The sequence below is a fragment of the Sinocyclocheilus rhinocerous genome, unplaced genomic scaffold (genome assembly GCF_001515625.1).
Source record: "Sinocyclocheilus rhinocerous isolate Xijiao unplaced genomic scaffold, SAMN03320098_v1.1 scaffold62, whole genome shotgun sequence".
Classification (NCBI taxonomy): domain Eukaryota; kingdom Metazoa; phylum Chordata; class Actinopteri; order Cypriniformes; family Cyprinidae; genus Sinocyclocheilus; species Sinocyclocheilus rhinocerous.
In genome coordinates, this window is record NW_015656585.1 from 1,449,685 (window position 1) to 1,477,117 (window position 27,433).

The following is a 27,433-nucleotide window of genomic DNA, read 5'->3' on the forward strand; positions in this document are numbered from 1 at the left end:
TCTTCCCCTGAAGAAAGATTTGCAACGACATTAAGATGAGTAAATTATGGCATTATATTTTATTTTGAGGTGAAATTATTCTTCTATGGAACAAGATTTTACAGCTCATGGGAAGATGTAAATACTAGTGGTCGTCTACCCTGGATCATCAGTTGGACAGATAAAACAGAAGCATAACATTCCTTGAAGGGTCCTTGAAAAATTTGGGAAACGTAAGACACGTTACTCAAGACCCTTTGCTTTTTCTATAGCAGTAAAACACCAACATAATTATACAGTAGATATAGCATACAACACATTTTACAGAGATAGCTTATGATACTGCACATTACTACTGCATTCATACATTTCAGTTGCAATAAGTCTGTAGGGATGTTTGCTTATCTGCTTGTAGCCCCTTGCAGACAAATATCTAAAGAAAAATTGTAACCAATTAGTGTGGCATGTTTTTTTCTCCTAATCACCTTGTGTGGTTTGTAACCGTTACCACTGGGGAGGTGGAACAGCCCACAAACATCTGCTTGATCTTTTCTCCGATACAATGGCCAGACTGTGTCCATTTAGCAAAGATTCCTTTCAACTGTGAGAAGAACCATCTACTGTCACTTCAGCAATCGCCTTTATCAATTGACAGAAGACCCAGACAGACCTGGACAAATGTAACCAGATATCAAATAATTACTGTAATGCCTGTAGCAACAGATAAAACTATTACACTCTTTTTTACATTCATATTTTATGATATAAAACACACGGTAAAAAGCGAAATCTGAAATTGCCACTCTCCCGCACTGATGTGAAACTAATTGTCCCTGTAAATTTGCATATAAGATTTCATGAAACAATGGAAAATGCAAAATCTACACAAGCCTCCCCTGATCATTCAACAGTCTCCATGTAGACATCCATCATCATCAGTTTTAGCATCTGCTCTGAGAGACCCTCTGCCTCTCTGGTCCCCCTGTGAACGCATGCTCTGTTCACTGGTGTATTGCATCACTTTAAGCAAAACGCACAAGTGTCTCATGATTAAAACAGAATATAATGACAATTAGGAGATTCTTTAAATGGAATGAATGAGATTTTGTCAAAAGTGTTCGTTGAAAAATCTACTTTCAGTTAATAGTCAGCCCTTAGGGACTGAAGACGTTCTTCTTATTCTTCATTTTTTATAACATGGTCCCATGGATATGAGTGTATGCTAATGAATCAGTGATATATGCACAAAGATGAGATTTGAGTTATGAATGAAATGAAGGCTGCATGTGTATCTGTTTCACAATACCATGCTCCACTTTGGCCATGTATCTGATTATGGTCATCAAAATCAAAACAAAAATTATGTCATAACCTTACCAAAAAAACCAAAAAAAAGTATGAAGACAGAGAGATACACAATGCACTTCTAATGCACAAAAGCCGTTCCCTGCTTTTCCTTGCTTGCTTTATTCACCCAACCTGTCCACACTTGCCCTTGAGTTGCTCTGTCAGTGCATGGAAAGCACCTCACAGCTCCTGACAAGAGCAGCACTAAATCAGAAATCAGTGGCTGGCAGAGGAGTAAGCCACCATGAAGGTCACAGACATCAGCGGGATGCCATCTTTATTCACCCAGAGCACACATCTGTGACCAGCAGGAGGATTCTCCCCGTCTCAGACTGGGACAGGCTACATGCCATAATCTCAAAACAGCCTGAATTAAAACAGAACTAAGCAACAGAAAAGCTCAATTATTTGTCCCATTCTAGGTTTGGGCAATTTAGGTGAACGTACATTAATATGCAAGTATTTAGAGGTGGGTTTAATATTTTTCACTCATTTACGTTTGTCTGTTATGTTTATTTCATTAAGATTTTTAAAAATATATATTTGTAAAAAGTTCAATTTTTTAATTATTAAAAACAATAAAATACAACTTTAAAAAAGGTTTTGTTGTATAGGCTATATATTTTGAGAGTAAATAACACCCTTAAACTGGTAGTATCACCGTGATAAATTATCTATATAATACGCTAAATTTGGGTTATAATATTTCATTTATTACAACAGTAAATGTTATTATGGGAAACACATTTTATGGCGTTTGCCTTCTGCATGTGTACATCACATGTTAACATACTGCCATCTGCTGGTGAACTCGAGAGAATGTTTTGTGTGCATGATGCTACTGATTCTTTTGGAACCAGTTACTTGAGACCAGTGTGCAGGACCTTTTTATGAAGGTTATTAAGAAATAAAAATACCTCCGTTAAATAAAATATAAACAATTTAAATGCTAACATTTTATATAGCATGAAGTTTGCAAGGACACATTTCTCTCATTCACTCGTAATACAGTGGTATTCATTTCATCGTTTCTATTAGCCTACTATGTGTGGATTAAACACACCTGAACCATCTAATCACACTGACACATGGGCTTCAGGCTGTGCGTGAGGGATTCTTTTGAGGGGTGCTGTCAGTCTGATATGTAAATTACTACTGATAAAACAAATAAAGGCACACGTTTGCAGCACGTTTTTATGTGTTTTCTCAGTTATGCTCCTGTACACATACAATATCCCCTATCTTAAAATAGTATTGACAATAATGATCCACAACACAACGTATAGCCTAGTAAATTATATCAACGGAACACACCTGGAAGTGCCAGATCATTATAAACATTTACTGAAAAGCCCATTCCATCTAACAGCCATTCACTTGAGTGTACAGGACCTCCATTTTCCTCTTCTTCATTGTGGCACATTTATATATGGTCCTGTAGTCTTATTTGTTTTGAGATAAATAAAAAGGTTTCTCTTGTATACCATGGTTAAATGATGATATTACACACCATTAATTTACTGTAAGAAAAGGAATTTGGCCATGCCATGAAAGTTGGGCCTAATAGTTGAACAGTAATTATCAAATCTATGCCACAAAGTAAAATGATAATTTGTCTGATTATTTGCCGTTTGTGCACGAGGACAAATAATTCGACAGAGTAAAACTGATTATCATACACTAAATGACTGAGAATCTCACTGTCAGACTTTCAAGCTGTCTCGAACACAGGAAATGCATAACAAATGAAAGCAATGTGTGTTCTAAAATCTTCTTTCTTTCTGTCTTTTTGATTGTAATGAAGTGTTGTGATTTTAAATAATATCATCCCAGCCAGAAGATTCAAATGAGCTTCTAAGCTATGGCATAACAACTGTGTTGCACAAGGTCCCTGTTAAATAAATGAAATAGACTAAACTAAATTCTGACTGCCCAATATCTGCAGACTAGATCTGACGTTTGGCAAAAAGATTTGACTTTCAGAAAAAAAGGTACAAAAGCTGTCTCTGGGGTGGTACCCTTTCAAAAGGTACTGATGTATACTTGAGGTACAAATATGTATCTTTAAAGTACTAATATGCACCTTTTAAGGATAAATGTGACCCTGAACCACAAAACCAGTCATAAGGGTCAATTTCTCGAAATTGAGATTTATACATCTTCTGAAAGCTGAATAAATAATCTTTCCATTGATGTATGGTTTGTTAGGATAGGACAATATTTGGCCGAGATACAACTATTTGAAAATCTGGAATCTGAGGGTGCAAAAAAATCAAAATACTGAGAAAATCGCCTTTAAAGTTGTCCGAATGAAGTTCTTAGCAATGCATATTACTAATCAAAAATTAAGTTTTGATATATTTACGGTAAGAAATTTACAAAATATCTTCATTGAACATGATCTTTACTTAATATCCTAATGATTTTTGGCATAAAAGAAAAATTTATAATTTTGACCCAATGTTTTGTTACAATGTTTTTTTGGCTATTGCTACAAATATACCCCAGCGACTTAAGACTGGTTTTGTGGTCCAGGGTCACAAATAAGGTATAAAGGTGTCCGTATTGAAAAGTACCATCCCAGTGACCGCTTTTGTGTTTTTCTGAGTGTGGTGTAGACGCCTCCAAAATCAGGGCAAAAATTGGGGTAGAAATCATGTTGTGTGTTCCAGCCTTAATTCTAAAGATTCCACAAGACAGAATTAAAATATGAATAATTTATTCAGTTGAGTTCCCTTTAAAAAGACCTGCAGACGTCATGAATAACAGGTTACAGATCTCTCAGCTGCCTAGCTCTCAGTTCCTCTCGCAAGGATGCCATTATTTCTTGGACTGGGCTACTGTTGGAGGGATGGTGATATCCTGGCTCTTCTCAAGTTTCTTTTCACAGTCGATCAGGTAGTTGACACCATCAATCACACACTGAACGAGCTCAACCTGAAAGGCAATGTCAAATAAAACTGGCTTTAATAATAACATTATTGTCTCTACATATGTCTTTGATATACACTTTTTACAAACATATTGAAAAACTGCTTTTATTTGCGTTATTCTTCACTACTAACATTTGTTAAAACATCTCACATATTCTTTCGGAGTATATATACTTTCTATTTGCAGAATTTGCTATTTCTATCCAATTTAATGCATTTGCACGGGTTAAGACGCTCATCAAAGGGGAGCTGTTTACCTCAGATTTGCCTAGACGGTCAAGGTTGGAAATGTCAAAAGTGTCACCCACAGCCACAGTATCCACGCCTCCTGTGCCACGTTTTTGTAGCCTGAGATTATCCAAAATTTTATTAAAGCGTGAGTCCTGTTCAGAAGAGCATATGAAGTAGAGGACATTTTCTTAGTAGAAGAAGCCTTTCCTTTTCAAGGCTTTCAGTAGATTATTTAACATAAATTCTATGCATTTAATTTGATCATTTTTGATGGGAATTTAATCCATGACCTTGGCATTGGGAAATCAGTTTCAGATTGGACTGAACTATGTGAGATTGTAGCACCTTGCTTAGGAGGGCCAGACGGACATGGACTCCAGCTCTCAGTCCGGTGCCTAGGTTAGAGGGGCAGGTCAGGATGTAGCCCAAGCGTTCATTCCACATAAACTCCCAGCCTCTCTCCTGAATCAACCTCTCGACCTGTAAGAAACAAACGTCATAAACTGACTTCATTTCAATTTAATTCACAGACCATATGCATTTTTTGGGCTGAATGCTTTGACAGTGATACCTCTTTCAGTCCTCTGCAGAACCTCTCAAACACCCTCTTCATGTTCCCACCCTTTTCCATGGAAATGACACGGGTGTGATCCTCCTCATTGATCCAGATTAAAAATGTTTTTTCATTGTTGTGCCTAGACATGAGGACAAACTGCATTCAGGGAATTCTGCTAAAATTGTTTTTATTCAGCCCTAATTTTTGCAGTAGAATCCATGAATGTCAACTAGCTTTTGATTCCATGTATACTAGTTGTTCTAGGGTTATATTGTAACAATGAATCACTCAGTAAAAACAGACACCCATTAAGACGCCGATTATGTAACACACACAAGCACATGCTCTCTATAAGCGCCCTCTGGTGACGCAAACCTCATGCACCATACCAGATGCCTCTGGCATCGGGCCAATCCCGCGCCATTCCTGCACAAGTCAGCAAGGGTGATACGGGCTTGTCAAACAAGAAGTGGTCCTGGAATTTTCAGTCAAGAAAAGAAAAAGAAAGGGAAGTCTGGACTGGTTCAGTGAGGTAAAATATCTCCTGATAACTCTCCAATCCTCTCCTTTCTCTCTGATTGACCATCTTAGTTGTTGAGTATCTACTGTGCTACAAGTCATTCAGGCTGTCATTATTATGTATAAAATGCCTCTCTGGAACTGGAATACAGCTGCCAAAAAAGGATTTTCAAACAGACATTTAGGTGAGAATATCTGAGCCAGCTTATGGGTGACTAGTAAAGGATGTGCTATAGGAATGTAGTGCTATGCTCTAACAACAGGTCAGTAGTTCTTCAGTCTTACCAAATCCCACGAGCATCTGGCCAATCTCTAGCCATACCAGATGCGATGAGGAGAGGAGACACTGGCTTATCAAAAAGAAAATGCTCCTTTGGTAGGCCATCATAAAACAAGAGCAGTGAGGTTTGTTAGAGAATTACAATATCCCTTACCAAAAAGTAGTATACTTCAAGTTTATTTTATTAAGTATACTTAAGTAAAGTATACAAGATAACGTTTAAGTATACTTTATGTAGTAAGTATACAAATATCAGTGTACTAGTAGTATACTTGTAAGTGTACTATTTCAATACGCGAGAGGTAACGGAAACCTTTCCAGTTAGATATTAATATAATACATAGATATTACATATAATTTGGTAGAAAAGCAAAGTGTTGCACGTTTTATTGCTGTAAAGATGGGTAGTGGTGATATTTATTTTGTAAACATTTGCAACTGCTTTTTATCACTTCATTAGAAGCACCACAAATTAAATTGTGTCATGTTATAGGGACTACTGACTGAACAGACATTTAGAAGTTGATTTTAAAATGCAAAGTATTTAAAATTAAAATTAAAATAACGCTATGTAAACACTTGCATTTTTACAACTCTCCGTTGAGTACACAACTAGTTTAAATCTGTTTTTAGTTTGTACTGCAACTATAGTAAAAGAGAACTTATAGGTATACTGATAGTTTACTAATTAAATACTTGAAGAATTTTTTGTACACTTTGAAGTGTAGTCTCAGTAAACTACTAGTTTAGTAGTTTTATACTGCAAGTATACTCATACGTTTTCTTTAAGTGAACTTTACATCATACTTTATGTATACTACTATGTCCCTATTTAGGTATTAATTTGTATATATTTTATTATATGAATATGTGAACATACTAAACATCAAAAGAACAGGGTATCTGCTTCTAGCTTCATGCATTCCTTTTTTAAACACTTGAATGTGGATAAGTTTCATAAATAAAAAATAAAGAAATAAACAACATTTTGAACAAAAAGCTGAAAAAAGACTATGAATTGGATTCAGAATGATAATCAAAATGTAGATGGAATCGATCAACACCCCAAAGCTTGACAGTCATTATTACCTCTTCATTGGTCGACATTTTATTCCATAATGTTACATAGTTTTGATACTGTTTTATGTCTGATGATCATGTTAGAATACATGTGGAAGGATTCAGTTGTTTCGTTTCTTCTTCACTTGTGTTTTTTGGGAAATTCCGTACAGAAGATGTGTAATAGCGCCCCCTACCATATAACAATGAAAACGGATTCTCGGAGCACAAGTATAGCTCAAATATATTTAGACTTAAGTATAAGTCAAGTATACTTAAATGTCATTTTAAGTATATTTCTGAGAAGTACATAAAGCCCATTTCTGAGAAGTACATAAAAAGTAGACCAAAAATATACTTTCCTATTTTTAGTTTAAAAAGAAGTATACTAATAGCACACTTGAATAAACGTCTTTTTCGTAAGGGATGCAATGGCCCTGATGAAAAGACGAGCATGTGTCATGGATACTGGGCTAGTGTCCCTAAAAGTCGCTAAACCAGCAAATATGAGTTTATGCTGGATGACCAGCTTGACCAGCTTTTCTGTTGAACAGTATTACTATGTTTATATACCAGACAGAATTGAGTGCTGCAGGGATGACAGGGATGACAAATCTGAAATAAGTTTATGTTCAAGCACTAAATTTACTAAATAAAAATAAATAAAAACTAAAACGGAAATAAGCTTGAATATTAATTACAAACTAATAATATTAACTAATATTAAAAAAAATAATATATATATATATATATATATATATATATAAAAAAATGACAAAAGCACATACAAATTACAAAAAAATTTAAAATAAAAGTTAATTCTAAATATTAATAAATTATAATGTTATATAAATAATACTAAAATAACACTGGAACAAACACTAAGCAAAATATTGTATTAGTATTATCCTTCAACGTCAACAACAAAATGTATAGTATTTTGCTACTGTATATGATTTATTATGGTTATCAGCATTTTATTATTTTCATTTACCACTGCTGTCTGTGACCGAACAGAACAGACTTGTGAAATGATTTTTGGTCGTATGACACCAAGTGAAAACCACTGATATATTAATTATTTTCAACTCTTATGAGTGGACGGCGCAATATTAAACAGTACTATTAATCTCATTATGTAGCCGATAAAACTTTAAATCAAACAAATTAGTGTTTTCAAAGCAGAACTTTTTACTGCATTTACTTTAAAGAAATGAGAGAATTCAACGGTAACTTGTCAGAAAAAGGCTGTGGCTAGCATTCATTCATTTGATTAGGGGTCGCCACAGCGTCCCTTTTGAATTACTGTGTGCAGAAAAGGAGCACTGTTCATTTAATTACCCCTAAATGGAGGGAAAATGCATGATCCAATCATCTAGGCTTGGAATTAGATCATGTGTCATGACATCATCCTTCTGTCTTTCTCTGTCTGACCGAAGCTTGTTAAGGAAAGTTAGATTAATATATTAAATCATGTCATACTTGTGTTGTACGGGTCTTTAAGGTTTCTCTTCCACCAACACTGAACGAAAAATATGTTCCTCTTAACTCATCCCTTACCAACAAGTAGTATACTTCAAGTTTATTTTATTAAGTATACTTAAGTAAAGTTCAAGTATATTTTTAAGTATACTTTATGTATTAAGTATACAAATATCAGTGTACTAGTAGTATACTTGTAAGTGTACTATTTCAATACTCCTTGGGACTAAATTGGCCCACTTTCTAGTATATAAATGTATACTTTTAAGTATACTTTAAGTATAACAGTAGTAAACTTTGAGTACACTAGTTTACATCAAAATGTTTAGTTTGTACTGCAACTATACTAAAAGTGAACTTATAGGTATACTGATAGTTTACTAATTAAATACTTGTAGTAGCATTTTTAGTACACTTTGAAGTATAGTCTCAGTAAACTACTAGTTTAGTAGTTTTATACTGCAAGTATACTCGTAAGTTTTCTTTAAGTGAACTTTACATCATACTTTAAGTATACTACTATGTCCCTATTTAGGTATTAATTTGTATATATTTTGTTACATGAATATCTGAACATACAAAACATCAAAAGAACAGGGTATCTGCTTGTAAACAAAAACATTTTATTCTAGCTTCATGCATTCTTTTTTTAAACACTTGAATGTGGATAAGTTTCATAAATAAAAAATAAAGAAATAAACAACATTTTGAACAAAAAGCTGAAAAAAGACTATGAATTGGATTCAGAATGATAATAAAAACGTAGATAAAGTCGATCAACACCCCAAAGCATGACAGTCATTATTACCTCTTCATTGGTCGACATTTTATTCCATAACGTTACACAGTTTTGATACTGTTTTATGTCTGATGATCATGTTAGAATACATGTGGAAGCATCTGTTGTTTCGGTTTCTTCTTCACTTGTGCTTTTTGGAAATTCTGTACAGAAGATGTGTACTAGCGCCCCCTACAGTATAACAATGAAAACGGATTCTCAGAGCACAAGTATAGCTCAAATATATTTAGACTTATAAGTCAAGTATACTTAAATGTCATTTTAAGTATATTTCTGAGAAGTACATAAAGCCCATGTCTGAGAAGTACATACAAAGTAAACTGAAAGTATACTTTCCTATTTTTGGTTTAAAAGAAGTATACTAATAGCACACTTGAATAAACGTCTTTTTCGTAAGGGATGCAATGGCCCTGATGAAAAGACGAGCATGTGTCATGGATACTGGGCTAGTGTCCCTAAAAGTCGCTAAACCAGCAAATATGAGTTTATGCTGGATGACCAGCTTCATAAGTGTTTCTGTTGAACAGTATTACTATGTTTATATACCAGACAGAATTGAGTGCTGCAGGGATGACGTATTTTCGCAGGCCAAACCCTGGAAATGCAGCATTTTAGCACTTCCGGTTCCATCATTCTAAGGTCAATGGGTTTTTTGAATGGGTTTAAAAGCCTGAAATAAAGTCTGTGGTTAAACACAAGCTCAAAATATCGTTCACGTTTAGCCTTTTAATGTTGTGTTCATTTGTTCAGGATATATTGATGAAAAAAGGGTACAAATCATAAACTTTAGTCACAGAGCTTGTTTTGCAATAATCCAAACGCCAATGTAAAAATCCTACTTCCTAACTTCCCGGTTAGCCTACAAAAAACTGTCATCACTGCAGTGCTGTAAAGCATCAAACTAGCACTAATAAAAATTATCACGGAAATTCATGCTGGTCAAACATGGTCTTTTCAGCATGATGATGACAGTATGATATTGGAAGTATAATTGAGCTTCTGTGACCACACATAATGCTAATGTTCACTCTTCACTTTGTTTTGTTTGCTAATTTTAAGTTTTAATATTTGCTTTATTGCTATATTGTCTTTTACTGTGAATGTGAGAATGACATACCGCCAAGATTTTTAAACAGGGATCTCTCAAGGTTTGTGGAGGTACTGCAGGTGATCTGCAGATAAGATATAAAATATAGAAAAATCATTATATAAGATAACATTTTTAATTAGTATGATTTTATATCTGGTGTGGAGGTCTGTGAAGTTTGAAAACCTGGAAAAACTGGATAAACGCAACTGACGTATTTGTGTCTGCTTCCATAGTAATTTGACTACAGTGAGCTTATGCTGAAATGTGTTTCTGGTGTGTACTTACATCAATCAGCTGCTGCTGCTCTTGCTCAGTCATCTCTGTCAGGCTGTAGTATTTGCCCGCCAGATCATCCTTCAGACCAGAAAGACCCTGGACCACCACACGCTCCACCTCACGGCGTTCAGCACGAGTGCAGGCGGGAGGCAGACTGAGCCCACGAATACTGCGGCCCATGCGCACACGTGATGACAGCACATAGTTCTCATCAAACATCCCGGAGGTGATCTGTTCAGAGGCCATCGGTAGAAACATTCAGTTTTCAGTGTAACTAAACTGAGGCAGGTCTCACCTTGCATGAGCCCTTGATGGAATGAGTTTGTAAAAAGGGATCAGAACCAAAGACAACAGAGGAACCTTTACCTTTGAGCTGTCCAGGTCTGTTGGGTGCTTCATGGTTGTAGGGTCATAGCCATTGTGCCTGTCCTTAATGACTGGGTTAAAGATTTCAGCAAAAACCTGAGGATCACAGCCATAGTCAATGATAAAGTTCATCTGCATGTACTGTATTTATGTCGAAGTAACCTACTTAATTTTGATGCCACTAATTGACAGAGTTGACCACGGACAATAAAATAATTATCTACTACTCTTATTGTATTATAAAATGAACACAAATTCCTTATAGTCTGTTCAACTGACTATAACATTACTCTCTTCAAATTAGACTCACAGTGACCACAGTCCAAAACTTAACTCTTAAAAACTGCAATACTCGTTAAAAATACTATAGCAATGAAATTACATGATTTTGCAGTTTCTTTTATTTGTGACAAAAAAAAACATATCATTGCCACTAGTAGCCTCATAAAGATTTTTTTGTTAAATTGTGCCTGTGACAAGAAGATATGTCATAATTTTGTCTCTTGTCGATTTTAATTTTGCTGGCTTAATATTTATATTTAAAATAATAGTGAATACGATTTTAAGACTGTGAGTTATATAAATAAAACAAAAAGTAGGAAATGATGCACTAAAATGCACAACAAACATTATTTTACAATTTAACAGCTAATTTGGATAAAGAATTTGGATCAGGAAACTCTTGTTCCAAACATATTGGTATATAAAAGTCCAAAAATTTCATGAAATATCATCAGCACTGTTGCTCCTCATATTTCAATTATTGCTGGCTAATGCTGCCTTCACGTGCAATCGGAATTATCATAAATATTCCTAGTCAGAAATTAGACATGAACAGCCTTTCAAGCCATATTACAACTGGGAAACTCAGAGATACTTTTGATACCTGAGTTTCCCAGTTGGGTGGAAGTGATGGAGAGGCCTTGTCTTCCATCACTGTTTTTATTGTGTTCTTACGGTTCTTGTGCAGTTCTCTATCACAGTGGGATATAAACTTTAAACATGGTGGAGAAACTGTAGTAGTATAACCTTTTATAAGTTTATTATACATATTATTATTAAATATTTATTTCCCCCACTGTATGTATCTCTAAATGTTAAAATAAACCTACCATAAAAATGACAGATCCTTCATTTCTTCGTAAGTGGGCAAACTTACAAAATAAGCAGGGGATCAAATTAATATTTCCCCCACTGTATCATTTATTACATTTATTATAAGTATTTTCTTGCTGTTACAGGCATATATTTATGTATATACATAACTATTTGGTGCATATTGCAAACTCGTAATTACACCTTCAGAAGTGGGAAGTAGAACATTTCCTAGCCTTAATACGAGAATTATGATTTTAATATCCTCTAAAGCCAATTTTGACTGCCATTTGGCCCAGTTTTGTACCTCATAGCTCTCCTCATCACCAGCCACCATGCCCACAGTCTTGATGAAGGGATGACCAGGGTTGTCCACTCCAGTCTGAATGCATTGGTCAAGACTCCAGTTATTGGGGGTCAGCTTGTCCCTCAGCTGGCCATAAATAGCAGGAGTCAAGGCAGAAGCCAAGCAGTTGTTGTGTTTGCGCAGGTCTGGGTAGTCAGCACTTGGAAAGATAAAAACCAAGGTTAACTGGAAACTAAGTCCTCAGGATAACGGGAAACTAAGTGGTCAACTTTCATACTCACCTGGGTGGGTACAGCTTCTTTTTCTCCCCAGCAGAGACTCCTGACCCAGTCATCATGATATAGCTGGATACCAGGGTACCCGCGCCCAGGCCGGCCATGATCACAGCCGTGTTGCGTCCAGACAGCACTCGAGTGAACATGCTTGCCATCCTCACCACTCGATCAGCCACTCACCAACTTTAACTTTAGAGCAGAGGACAGCATAAATGTTTGTGTTAAAAATGTTTTGTCAGGTAAAATAAACTGCTTTTTCATGTGACTGAATAATCCTTTTTTAAATATTTATTTTTGGCGGGTTTTTTTTTTTTACTTGATTAGTGTATGACAGTGTAGAAGTTACAGGAAGCGAAGTGGGAGACAGAAGGTCATCGAGCCAGGATTCGAACTCGAGAGCGATTATTTTTTTTGTGAATTAATTTCAATGATATTAATATAAAATGTCTTGTACCTTTATATTTTTTATTCATTTGGTTTACTCAACTATTTGAATTCATGTCTTAGATGGCCAATAAAAAAAATTAAAGGTATAATTCACCCTGAAATGAAAATTCTGTCACTCATGCCGTTCCAAACTTCAAACCGTTCCAAAAGACTCGTATTCATCTTTGAAAAGCAAATTAAGATTTTTTAAATATCCTTTAATCATTTTTGTCTGTCCACTGAAAGTAGCCTACATGCAAACCAAGATTTTCACTCATCAAAGAGCCTAATGATCAACACACATCTCATGAAATAAGGTAAACTCCGCGTGTTTTCTAGAGCTTTGCTGTGTTCTGGGCATGTGAATGAAAGCCTAAATTTAATCTGTTCATCATATAAAGCGATGTGTCTCTTCAGAAGTCTTTGATTAAACCACTCGTTTCATATGGATTACTTTTACCAAGTTTGACGCATACAAATCTTGGTTGTGTGGACTTTCAATGAACGGATAAACATGATGAGAAAACATTACAAAATACTTTCATTTCTGGTCAGAAAATAAATTATGACATTTAAATTATGACATTATGACTGAATGAATCAGTGTTAATCAAAGGTGCTCTACTTGTCGATACAGTAGTTTGACACGGTGAGCAACTTCTGTGTCCTGACATACATGTTGACTTTTTCCACTGAGGAGTATCCAAATATACATCGGCTTTGAACTTGATGCCACAGTAATATATGCCAGTTTATAATTTACATGCCCCAGTACCACGCAGTGCAGCCCGTGTGTCACATGTATGTTCCAGTTGTCAGGTTTCTAAAACTTGACCCAGACATTTTTTATAAATCTTACACAAAACTTTATAAGCACAACACTTCAACAAATCTAAATACACTATTATTTTTTTAGTAGAGACTAGGCCTACTTGCTAATACTGTTTTTTCACCATTATCCAAACTAGTATCACCATCCTGCTTCTTTACAAAATACTCAGTTTGTGGTCCCTATGAGGAATTTATGGTCTCAGTGGTTCCAAATATTTTAGCTGTATGCCAAAGAGGTCAACGCTGTCTACAGTGTTACAGCTGAAAGTGGATCCACAGCAAATGGTCTTTAAGCAATGGTGTCCAAACTTTGTTACAATAATCACATGACCTGTGACCACGTAGAGGTGCTTACAATAAGACAGGGTGGTTGTGCCATGGTCAAACATCTAGAGCATTATGAGAATGTAATGGTGTGCATTATATAAACATAGGAAAATAATAATAAATGGTATAGGTTACTGCAAATGGAAAACAAATTATTTTACATGTTTTTTAATTATTAGCAGACATTTTGGTAAAGAGATGAACTTGTGTTGCATTTCAGATTAGTTAACAGATTAGTATCAAAAAGTTCACACACTGAACCAGACTGTCATAAAATATACTTAGCACTGTCGCAACTGGCAAAATCTAGCTTCCCTGGTTTCTTTACATTTCTGTCAATAATAAAGCTATACAAATACAAATGATTGTTAAAGCGAATGCTTTATTATACTCACCTGTAGGACTGAAGGGGTCTCAGGCTTCAGTACAGCAGACTGTTCCCTGTAGAGTGAGACCTCACTGGGCCTGTGCTTAAAATAAGAGCTCATCTCTCCAGCCAATCCTATTTCATCTGTCAGCATGACACCACGTCTCTGTGTCCTTGAGTTCTCCCTAACCAGTGGAAACCTCCAGTTACGTGCCAGTGATACTGTACACAGCTGGTGACTATGATACTAAACATACATATGTTTACCTTTCACCCACCATAGTCCATCAAGTGGCCATTATTTTACCGTCCATGTTTAGATTTGCTAAGTATTACAAAAAAAGCTTTACTATGTTAATTACGTGTCTCCATTTTCAGAGAAAATACCCTTTTAAATGTTGTACTTTGTCAGATGTGGCTACAGAGGATATATAAAGCTCACTTGTTTAGTGGGACAGTGTGTGAGGGATAAAGTTAAACTGGCATTTGATTTGCACAGCCCAAGAGCTTGTGCATTATCTGGTGCTCATCCCTCCCTTCCTCTGTAGGATTATGAGCAGAAAGAGAGACCTTGACATTAGTGCCTGGACACTCATAACACTCTAATTTGTTCACATTCCACACCCTTCTGAAGAGGCCGCTTTATACTAGAGAACTGAAGCTGTGCTCTTACACCTCACCGTTTCAGTTTTGAGAAACATAAAACATCACAATGAGTTCACTATACTCAAATGGCAGTCTACAGTCACCAGATGTCAATCCAATAGTACCTTCTGGAGGTGGTGGAACAAGAGAGACGTATCATGGTTGTATCTATCTATCTGATTTGATATCTAATCTATCATTTGATTAATAGTTTATTGTAGATTCCATTGTTTGTTTGATTTGTTTATTTGAAATGAAAGCATGGAGTTTAAGTACAGAAGCCATACATTCTCCAAGAGAATCGGTGATAAAATAAAGAGGAAGGAAAAATAGTTTGATGCAGAAATGTACAAAAAGCAGATTTCACAGAAGGAATCCAACCTGTACATGCAAAGACATGCAACATACCAAAGCAACAATTCTGTGTGCACAACACACTAAACCCATAAAAAGAGAGAAAAGAAGGACAAAGGATTGTAAATGAATCAGATATGCTACATTTTTCTTAACACGTTTAGCAAAATGTAACAATTACAAGAGTGCTTGCAGAAATTAAAACATTACATGGCAATGGATGGGGACAAAAATCACATTATATCATAAATCCATATTGACACACTATATACAAAAAGGGTCAAATAAATATGCCAGGAAATAAATACTACCGATTCACACTGTTTTAAAGATAACAACGCTACATTGATGAGAGTGTAACTCACACCTTTCCAACCCACTCACCTCATTCACACCTACAAGCTCTCCTGCCTTTCACACGCTTGCACATAAAGAACAGAAATCCATCCCACTCCGAAGAAAGGAAAGATCCGACAAAAACAACATTGTCTTCATACAGCACAGTGGTAGATATATATTTATGGCCAATTTGACAGTTCTCTGCCAGTCTATGCATATGAAATCTCCAGCTATTATGATCAGAAGTATTTAGATAAAGAAGTGCAGTCAGATGAGAAGATAAATATATGTATGTATCTGTTTTACTTGAGGTTTCTAGAGAGTTTAAAAGAGGCTACACAGCAGCTGAATGACACATGACCACAAAACATGTCTTGCAATGCAATTTCCAAACATGCGATCACTGAATTTTTCATGCAAATTATGGAGAGACCCTATTTTCTGGATAGCTGACCAGTGGGGACATTACATTAAAAAGCAGGAAAACATTGATTATTGAAGAACTTGCGAGTCAGATTTGGTTAAGAATCCTTCAACAATAATAAACTTTTCCTCCAACGGGGGGCGGCAAAGCCTCAATTTACTGTAAAATCAGACCAGAAAAGGTTTGCATTGCACAAGCATATGTCAACTTGTACTTTATAATGCATGGATGATGCAACCTGCTGTAAGTGGATTATATCTGCACGCTGAGGCAATTAAAGTACTATGTTTTAAAATTAAGGCCTGTTCACACCAAAAAACGAATAACTATAAAGATAACTAAAATTAGCTTCCACACCAAAGCACAATGTTAATAGTGCTTATTGTATTAAAGGTGCAGTTATGTTGTCTGCCTCTTAAAATGCTTAAGCTCTTTAAAGCAGGATGTATTCTGATTGACTGTCGATGTTTTTTTATCATTTATAAGCTGGAAAAAAAAGTTGATCCCAACAATATCGGTCCTTCTTATCATAATAGTTGTGGCGTGGACTCTGCTCTTGAGAATGATTTTTAAAACTATGTCTTTATTGCCCTTGGTGTGAACGGGCCTTTACGCTGAATTTGAGCAGAAAATGCTAATTTACTTGTATTTATTAGTTTAAATAGTTTGAATATCTCCATTCTGTCATCACTTTGCTACACAGGCCAATAATATCCAAACTTTTAAGCATTGCTGAGACATTGGTTTTCATTTACAAGTGTCTGTGAATATGAGAAGGCACAATAAGCAACTGATTTTTAAAGAGCTCACATAGCTTCAGGGGCTATTACGAAATATCAATATCATCTACAACTGGTTAGTATTTTAGAAAGCTACTATACATTCCCATTACTTAGAAGTCTGATGCATCTTTTAAAATTTTCATGTGGCATTTTGGTTCAGTGCAGCCAGCTGTTGGCAGATGGGACAGCACATGAAGTGTAAAGTTGAGGCAAAGCACACAGCAAACCCACAGTCTAGTTCATGCACAAAGTCACTACCATTACCAATGAGGGGATGTGCCAAGGGCCACAATACACTACATAAGATCTGGCTAATAGCTCTACTTCTGTACATGCTACATATCTTCAACCACTCTCTTCACAATTAAGACTGAATCCATCTGCTCGACCCTGAAACTCACTCATGACTCCTGACCTCTGACAGTGGCCAGTTTCATCCTACATTCCTTCCATGATAAAAGTCACCATTCAGGGGACATTGTGGTGGTGAGCACTGTTTAATACTCTCCTCCAAACCTGGACCCTCTACTTTCTCACACTTTCAAATGGAAATTTTTCCTTCCTGCTTAACGTCCCTCTTTCTCAAACACTAGGCATGCTTCATGCCTTCAAAACATCCCAAGAGTGAGAAGCACATCTAGATGGAAGCTGCCAGGTACTGAGGTTGTAGTTCATGCAGGAAGCCTGGGTTCAATCTTGAGAGACAAGTCATACAGTGTGTCTTCATCCATAATCAAAGTCTTATCCAGAAGATACTGTGTGACCTGGACACGAAAAACAGTAGATTGCATGATTACAAATTAGAGTGGAATTAGATTGCATAATAAATGTTTAAAGGCGTCATATGATGTGATAAAAATTTTTCCTTTCTCTTTGGAGTGTTACAAGCTCTTGGTGATAAAAACAATAGAAAGTACAGGGTGTCATGATTCATTTGAAGTCCAATATGCTCATATTTTTTCATATGATATGTAACAATCTCATACACACACACACACACACACACACACACACAAAGCTAAATAAAAATAAGTTGCCAAACCTCTGGCAAGATGTACAAAGCACACATATAATCGTAATGAATGACACATAATTAACGTTATGGATGTCACATTATGGTTAACTTACAATATGTTTAGACATACACTACCACTGAAATATTTTTTTTTCTTAAATTTTTGAAAGAAGCGTCTTCTATTCTCAAAACATTTGCATTTACTTGATCTTAAAATACAGTAATAAAACAGTACTATTGTGAAATATTATTACAATTTAACATAACTGTTTTCTATTTTAATATATTATAAAATTTAGTTTATTCCTGTTATGGCAAAGCTGAATTTTCAGCATCATTACTCCAGTCTTCAGTTTCACATGATCCTTCAGAAATCATACTAATATGCAGATTTGGTAATCAAGAAAAATTCTTATTATTCAGTGTTGAATAAGTTGTGCTACTGAATATTTTTGTGGAAACCGTAACACTTTTTCAGGATTCTATGATGAATATAAAGTTCATGAGAACTGCATTTATTTGAAATAGAAATCTTTTGTAACATTATGTCTTTACTGTCACTTTTGATCAATTTCATGCATTCTTGCTGAATAAAAGTATTAATTTCTTGGATGTGCATATACTTATTTAAACAAATACAATTATAAGAATTAATAATAGAAGTAATAATGATAAAAAATATAAAAAACATGGCTTTTGTGTAGCTTTTGTCTAAATAAAACCTCACAATATGTAACCAGTAATCAACTATATGAACTATATTATTATTATTATTATTATTTATTATTATATTATTATGAACTACAGTATACTGAGACTTGTTATAGCACTTGTATATCATTGCTCTTTTGTTGATTTTGATTGCTTCCATTGTCCTCATTTGTAAGTCGCTTTGGATAAAAGCGTCTGCTAAATGACTAAATGTAATGTAATGTAATGTAACTATATATAACATAATATATACGTGATTTAACAAGCACTGATTGCAATAAATTGCACCAGACATTCATAAAAAAAATTACACTTTTACACAGTTAAATATTATGAACAGTACAGATGACACACTGTCTGAATACATGCCTGAGATCAAGCAAATAATATACAGTAATGTTACTGAAGCAGCACTGATGCATGGAGGTGTCAGAACTTGATCTGAATATGAATTATTTGTCTAACCTTTGGTTGGTGCTCAATTCTGTAGGGAGTTTGCTGGAACTGTCGGATCTCTCGTATGATATGAGATATCTGCAGACAAAGTGTCATGATTTATTAGTCTGCCCACACAATATCAATCAAAGATACTAAAGCTACACAAAAATGAATTAGTCTTTTAATCCCTGAGCAAATTATACAGGATATGACATCATTTCTTACCATTCTCATCTTTGAGAAGTTAACCAGACCTTCCTCTGTGAAGTTTGGTGTTCCCTCTTCGATAAATGCGAGGTCTGTCAAGTACATACCCAGATATGGAACACAAGGTGGATTACAGCTGCAGAAAGACAGAAATGAGGTCAAAAACAAGTCATAAGTTATGTAATAATAATGTAGGTGTTTCGTAATGTATCAGTAGCTCACTTTTTTAGAGTTTCCCTCAGGTTTTTAAACCTTCCCTCAGATGACACAGTCTTTTGGAGTTTGTCCATTAGTGCTTTAGTCTGTTTGAAGAGACACAACAGCGGTGAATAATTTATGACTTTCCATACTGATATAATCTACTACATAAAACATTACAGCACAGTATTCAGTCCGCATCTCTCACCTGTTTGCACACTTTAGCCCATGTCTTCTTTAGCCTGTAGATGGCGCTCCGGTTCAGGGCAGATGTGATCTCCAAGACACCATTATAATTGTTGAGACAGCGGCAAATATCAGCCACTGCTACCCACTTTTCAATAGAGCTGGCTCTAGAGCCCACATCTGTGTGGCTCATGATCTGTGAGGCCACGAGATTACTCATCTACACAGAAAAAAAGAGAGAGAGATTTTTATAAACAGGGTCACGCTTTTTTACTTCAGTATCCTAAGAGGGTAGCAGATAGATATTTCCATATAATATACTCACATCATTGAAGTGCTGACTTGTCTTCATGATGTATGGAGTTCTCTCTGTCTTGTCTGTCTTCATCCATCCTTGGCCCAGGAACTCCCTACAGCAAGAACACAGTCAGTGTATTGTGATAGATGTGCATCTGCAGAGGCTTCTTCTCTCATGAACACACAAGCTTTTTTGAAGCCCATAATGAGTATGTTCAGTAAGGCTGACACAGATTTGTTCATTATTCTCTGGTGTCTTTGAGGCTTGAGGTCTGCATCTCTCTGTACTGTGTTGATGCTCTACTCACTCGTAGGGAATGCTCCGGAAGACGATGTGATCGAGAAGAGTGATTTGTTCAGCTAGCTCCATCGCTGACAGAGATTCAAAACACTCAGTCTTTGGGCATTCAGCCTGGATGAGACAAACAGACACAAAATCAGCTCTTTATTGTGACAAGATGGCACTCCTCCTGGTATTATAAATACCGCATATCTACAAAATATTTTCAATTATGTTTTCATTAGTGTATCTGTTTTTCCCTAAAAAAAATGAGCAGGTGTTCATTTTTAGTAATTGAAATAGGATAATTAGTGCAAAAAATGTCATTATTTACTCTCCCTCAAGTCTTTCTTTCTTTAGTGGAACACAAAATAATGAATGTTCATGTATTCCTGTATTCCAAGTCTTCTGAAGCCATATGACAAAAATATGTGAAGACCAGAATGAAATTTAAAACAAAATTAACTGAAAATCTTGCTTGATAGACAGTCACCATTCACTTTCATTACACAGAAATGAGCAGCATAAACATTCTTCAAAACATCTTTGGTGTTACATGGAAGAAAGTAAGTCATACAGGTTTTGAAATAAATAAGGGTGAGCAAATCAAGGCAGATTTGTCTTTTTTTAGGTGAACTATCCCTTTAACAATGTAAACGTTCTATTCTAGGAACATTTGTACTTGTGACAACATAACATTGTTTAATGGCAAAGTGCAAAATATCATGCTGATGCTGATATGACAGCTAGAAATTACACATTGTACGCATGTGAACTTATGAAAATCTATAATTAAACTGTCAATTAGTGATGAGTGACTGTTGGTTCTGTTTTCTTTGGCAGAGACACTTTTCAATTAACACAGTAGGTGAGAATTTTAGAAGCAAGATAAGGGTGTGTGTGTCCAGGCAACATGCATTACTAATCACACACACACACACACACACACACACACACACAAAACTGTACAGGCTCAGCCCTGATAATGCATGCTGTGTTTGTAATTAGTGAGCCCAGTATGCTGCTGCCAGCAGCACATTATATCATACAGCCGCGCATGCGTGTGTGAATACATTTATCTGCGTATCTATCAACAACGGTGCATAAGAAACATTAAAATCAACTGATGTTACTCACTCAAGTCCTCTTAAAACACAGAGTACTGCATACAATATTCATTAAATGTACAGTATAAGCAGAGGAATAAGTGGAACTGACTGCAATACTGACTGCAACAATATTAATAAACATGGACTACTCTCATCACATAAAATAATAGCTATTTTTCCTTCACTGCCAATGACAGAACAAGCAGAAGCCCTCCAAAACCATGCCTCTAAAACTGAAACTCAACAAATATCACTAGCAGGGCTTTGAAATGTAATAGCATGATCATTTACAACAACACATGGATATTTCAGGAAGGAAATACTCCTGAAAGGCTGTTTAGAGTGTGTTTTGGTGTGTGCTGGCTTTGTTGCATAGAGTTTGCATGTGGCGGACAGTAATAGGCGCTCTGTCTTGCTGTTTGAAGTTGTAATTCGGTCCCTGAGTCAGATGCTGCCTCTGAAGCTGCCTCATGAGGCATGCCAAAATCTGCCTTCCCTCTGAGATCTCATCCTTAGGTGGCTGCTCAACAGTGATGTGAAACAGAGATATGATGTTAAGTGATAAGATATCTTCGGACACGTGAGACGTCTTATATCAAAGTGCGTCTTATATCAAAGTCTTACATGAGCCTTGCTTTGAAACGGATTGGTTTATGTTCTAAATTCTCATTGGAGGAGCCAAGTATGCATGTATGTATATGTCTGTTCCTCCGTCCATCTGATCATTCATATTTAATCACAGATGTGATGTAAATTAAAGTCTTTCAGCTATTTTGAAGGCCATTTCATTAGCCATTTCAATGTCCTGATTTAATAGGAAATACACTATATGGACAAAAGTATTGGGACATAACACCAACAGGGACTTTAATGGCATAGAATACATAGATATTAATATGGAGTTGGTCCCCCCTTTGTAGCTATAAGAACTCCCACTCTTTTGAGAATGCTTTCCACAAAATGTTGCAGTGTTTCTGTGGGAATTTTTGCCCAGTTATTCCAGTAGAACATTTGTGAGGTCAGGCACTGATGTTGGACGAGAGGGCCTGGCTTTCCAATTCAGTTCATCCCAAAGGTGTTCGATGGGTCGAGGTCAGGGCTCTGTATGGGCCAGTCGAGTTCTTCCACACTAAACTCATCTTTATGGACCTTGCTTTGTGCACTGGGTCACAGGCATGCTGAAATGGAAAAGTGTTCCTAAGAAGTTGGATGCATAGCATTGTCCAAAATGTCTTTGTATGCTGAAGCATCACCCATCAGACTGCCAAACAGAGAAGTGTGATTCGTCACTCCACATAACAGGTTTCCACTGCTCCAGAGTCCAGTGGCAGCATGCTTTACACCACTCCATCTGACGCTTGGCATTGCACTTGGTGATGTGAGGCTTGCATGCAGCTGCTCAGCTATGGAAACCTATTCCATGAAGCTCTTCCCTCGCAGTTTTTGTGCTGACATTAATGGCAGTGGAAGTTTGGAACTCAGCTATGGAATCAGCAGAACGGTGGTTACTTTTACGTACTATCCACCCACTCTGTGACTTTACATGGTCTTCTGCTTCATGACTGAGTTGCTGCTGTTCCTAAATGCTCCCATTTTCCAATAATGCCACTTACAGTTGACAGTGGAATATCTAGCAGGGATGAAATTTCACAAACTGACTGAAAAAGGTGGCATCCTGTTACAGTACCACATTTGTAAATGCAGACTGCATGGTTAGGTGCTTTATTTTTATACACCTTTGGTCTGATTGAAACACCTGAATCCTGTAATTAAGAGGTGTGTCCCAATTACGTTTGAAAGAAAACTTAAGCTATTTCTTGTGCTTTATAAACATATGCAAAGGCTATAACTTATCCTCACCATCTGAAGAATGTTTTCAATCTTCAGCTGGGCATCGTCCTGGTCATCTTGAGAAAGGGCACTGGGGAGAAAAAGCCAACTTCCTTTAATCAGCTTTTAAGTTTGCCTTGAAAATAAAATCTCAAAAAAGATCTACATTTATATTTAAAGACTTTCAGAAAATGCTTTCATTTCATGTGTGCTTATGTAACCTGCCTTAGTATGTTTGCTGTGGCTTTTCTCTCCTGGGGAAGAAGGTCGGGGTCTCTCAACACCTCCTCTAGCAGGCAGATCACACCCATCTTCAGCTCTCCATTCATTTCAAAGTCCTGAAACCCACCACACACACACATAGAATCACGATCCACAAACATGAGACACCCATGCATAATTTAAGTAAAGCAAAGACTGATGGGTTCACATCCCCAGATGACCGAAATCAACTACTGGGTGAATCCAAACTCATTTTCTTTATTTTAACTAATGCAGATTCTGTGCGTAGACTGAAAAATATTACTCATCAGTATTTTTGTGTAGTTTCTTTTGCAAGCATTTGTTTTCAGAGAACATATATTGAATTAAGGATATCAAATAAAAAAAGAAATGTAGTCAGATTCTTCTTATGGGGTAAAAAAAAAAGAATTCAAGAACAGAACCAGTCTTAAGGCCCGTTCACACCAAGACTGATAACTATAATTATATTAGCGTCCACACCAGTGGATGATATCGTCTGTTTATTCCAAGCGCACACTTGTCTGCCACTTTAAATTCTCAAGCTCATTATAGCAGGTTTGATTTTGACTGGGTGTCAATGTTTTTCAGCTGTAAAACTTTCATCAGCTGGTAAAAATCATTCTGAAAGTGATTCCAACAATATCCTTTCTCTGTGCCTTTATCATTATAGCTGTGCTGTGGACTCTGCTATTCTTTAATATTGAGAACGATTTTTAGAACTACATATCTTTATCGCCATCTTTATAGTTTTCGTCCTTGGTGTGACACAATTTGCTTTAAGCTAATTTGTCTTGTTTTAATGATGTTTATATATTTTTTACTGAAAAACAAGAACAAAATACAGATTAATACAAATTGTATGCAGTGTGAAAGTGTTGGTGTTTTAGATTGCACACTCTCCATTAGTGCTCATCAGAAGATGTTCTACCTCAGCTTTACAGTTTCCCAGAGCACTAATCAACAGCTAACCCAGCCTTTCCTCTGTCTCTCTGTGCCTGCAAGCACTGCAGGTGGGTGGCTAATCTCTTGTGTCACAGTTAAAGCATTCTTCAGTTCTGGCTTCATAAAGCCCCGCATCTATTAAACAGTCAGTGTTCTTCACTGTTTTTTCTCCATTCACTTTAGGTTTATTGTTGAAATAATTTGGCCATCGGGACCAAAGCATTCGGCTAGTTTGATCCATCCATGTTCATACCATCTGTGTTTAGAGCACTTTCATCTGCCAGTTTTGAGCTTACTAATAATTCCTGATCCTGACATGAAAAATGTAAATATTCCTCTGCTAAGGGACAGTCATCCAAAATAGCATAAGTGACATGATTTAAACAAACCAATAAATTAGTACATAATATTCAGTGCAGCCTTTCAAATGCAAATGCATAAAGCACTTGAGCGCTTGTGCTGTGTTGTTCTCAGAGTATAAGTACCCTTATGTTTGATATGCTAGACTGTAGTTAGCATAATGGGCAACTCACTTGCTTATTCCTGTTATGCAGTACAATTTTATGTCCCATTTATACAGTATATGTCTGGATAAAACATTAAAATTACCCTTTTAAAGGTTTTTTTTTTACTTTCCTAAGAGATATTTTCCAGATATCTTCCTTCAAATAGAAACTTTAAAACAAAGAAGCAGGACCAGATCAATTGAATCATTTCTGATGATTCTGTGAGGTTTCTGCACTTATTTGTATAATTGGTGGACCATCTTGGACCAGCAAACAAGTTACTATATTACAAAAACCTACTTAAGCTGTTATGACCTGGCTTTCCAGCAGGGGCCTTTGAAAATATATTGACTAAATACTAATCTGAATTCAACAAGTAGTACCAGATCGTAGCTGTTTCAGTTTGTTTTTGTTATGAAAATGGTATAAGGAGAAAGATGATGTAAACATCTGATAGAGGATGAGAGAGATGAAATGGCAGTGCAGGGTCTCTGGGCTAATTAACAGTGCAGCTGAATTCTCAGTCCTCTTATTCACTTGTGGGGGTTTTCAAAGAGATTCAGCAGCCTGCAATAAACGCTTCTGGATCCAATAGTGATTTACACTAAATCATACTGTAGCTGGTACCATTTTACTGTGAACAGTAGATAGCTGCTTATTCCAGTTTTGTCCCTAGAGTAACAAAAAAAAGAACCCAATAGTACCATGGCAATGCCATGATTTATTAGACATAATATCATGTCAGTGTTGTTATTAAAATAATTCATTTGAATTGAAATAAAGTTGGAATAAATTAAAATATTAAAGTAAATGTTAGAAACATTAGATGATATTAGATGAAAAGCCTTAAACGAAAATTAGAAAGGTTGCCCTGGCAAACATTAGAATAGAATTTTACTAAATTTAAAAGAAAGCTTAATGGAAATAGTGAAAAAAATCTTACTACAATATATAAATAATCCTAAAACAACAATGTATCATAATATGATATGATATGTATAATAATACTTTGAAGTGCTTTTGAGCAACTCCCTACTATCAGCTGAATATTTCACTTCTCTCCCTAGACAACTAGTATTTGTAAACATTCCTCTTCTCGTGTTTCTCTCATTCGCATCTTTCACCTGTGCAACCATAAAGGTCACTTCTAACAAGCTCTCTCTGTGTGAGTTTGTCAGGCCGTTCTTAACCTAAACTGACAAAGGGTTCAAACAGATCAATGCAATTAGCCCACACTTTGCCTTCACTCAAACAAAGCGAAGTAAATTGAAAAATAGCTGCTTATTTCAGAAGGCCATATGAGAGACTGTTTCCACTGCAGCAGATAATTATGTTGGCTGTGTGTGAGGTCCTGTGACTGTGTGTGTGTGTGTGTGTGTGTGTGTGTGTACAGTTGTCAATATTAATGTTAGAATATCCTATGCTTTGAAGTTGGCAGGGACTGAAATTATCTTTTGTCTCTATGAGTTAATGGGCATAATATAAAACAGATCAATATGACGAATATATGGCTTTACAGCTGAAAGCAAGCCAAGTACTGCTGAAAATACCTGAATCAATACATATACAAGTGTACAGAGAGAAACAGTAAGGCCATAAGATGCAGTAAGGCCGTAAAGCACGGCACATGGTAGATTTGAACACGTACCACAATTCATTTAACAATTTCCTCCAACTACCAATGAAGCAATTACCCAAAATTTACAATGTTCTGAAAAATTTACTCTCAGACCATTCAAGATGTACATTTTGGTGTAGAGTTTGTTTCTTTATTGGAACAAACATTTCATTACATTACATGTATTGTAAGCATTACATTACTTACTATTGGATCCTCTGCAGTGAATGGGTGCCATCAGAATGAGAGTCCAAAGAGCTGACAAACACATCACAATAATCCACAAGTAATCCACATGACCCCAGTCCATAAATTAACATCTTGTGACGTAAAAAACTGTAAGTTTGTAATTAACAAATCCATCATTAAGATGTTTTTAACTTCAAAGCATTGCTTCCGGATAACATACATTATCCTCTAGCCATAATATTGCTTTCTCTAGGGAAAAGTCGTCTCATCTAAATCAGGAGAGAAATATGCACAGATCAAGCACTGTTTATGAGCAAAAACAGTCCAAAATAGTTCTTTTTTTTAAATATATATTTTTGCCTTTATTTTATAGGACAGTAGTAGTTAGACAGGAAGCGAAGTTGGAGAGAAGGGGGTGGGATCGGGAAAGGTCCACGAGCTGGGACTCGAACACGGGACACCCGAAGCGCAATGGCGCTACATGTCGACGTGCTGCCCACGAGGCTATCGGTGACGACGCAAATCTTCTTTTTTTTTCTTTTTTTTTTTGAATGAATGAACTTTTAGACATTTTA

The 27,433-nt window shown here is 36.1% G+C and overlaps 2 protein-coding genes across 4 annotated transcripts in view; both read right to left on the reverse strand.

Annotated features, from left to right (window-relative positions):
- Positions 1–4,028: 4,028 nt before the first annotated feature.
- On the reverse strand, positions 4,029–14,739 carry LOC107720280 (creatine kinase S-type, mitochondrial-like). Of its 2 annotated transcripts, none has more exons than XM_016527954.1 (10): positions 14,574–14,739; positions 12,601–12,783; positions 12,320–12,518; positions 10,918–11,013; positions 10,561–10,782; positions 5,436–5,521; positions 5,062–5,185; positions 4,836–4,970; positions 4,517–4,642; positions 4,029–4,263 (listed from the first exon to the last, which is right to left on the reverse strand). In XM_016527954.1, exons 2-10 carry the CDS (start codon positions 12,747–12,749, stop codon positions 4,147–4,149), a joined length of 1,254 nt encoding a protein of 417 aa, XP_016383440.1. In that variant the 5' UTR covers positions 12,750–12,783; positions 14,574–14,739; the 3' UTR covers positions 4,029–4,146. The 2 variants fall into 2 exon arrangements, with proteins under 2 accessions (XP_016383440.1, XP_016383439.1); XM_016527953.1 differs by lacking the exon at positions 5,436–5,521 and adding an exon at positions 5,851–5,936 and having other exon boundaries at positions 14,574–14,737.
- A 758-nt stretch (positions 14,740–15,497) lies between these two features.
- rasgrf2b (Ras protein-specific guanine nucleotide-releasing factor 2b) overlaps positions 15,498–27,433 on the reverse strand; it is a 65,663-nt gene continuing 53,727 nt past the window's right edge. For both annotated transcript variants that reach the window (XM_016527952.1, XM_016527951.1), the window contains 9 exons: positions 23,586–23,698; positions 23,391–23,451; positions 20,450–20,553; positions 20,170–20,254; positions 19,867–20,064; positions 19,683–19,762; positions 19,479–19,596; positions 19,281–19,349; positions 15,498–17,853 (listed from right to left, as the gene is read on the reverse strand). In XM_016527952.1, the coding sequence (XP_016383438.1) occupies positions 17,761–17,853; positions 19,281–19,349; positions 19,479–19,596; positions 19,683–19,762; positions 19,867–20,064; positions 20,170–20,254; positions 20,450–20,553; positions 23,391–23,451; positions 23,586–23,698 (921 nt within the window). In that variant the 3' untranslated portion in view covers positions 15,498–17,760. The remainder of the gene's footprint in view (positions 17,854–19,280; positions 19,350–19,478; positions 19,597–19,682; positions 19,763–19,866; positions 20,065–20,169; positions 20,255–20,449; positions 20,554–23,390; positions 23,452–23,585; positions 23,699–27,433) is intronic.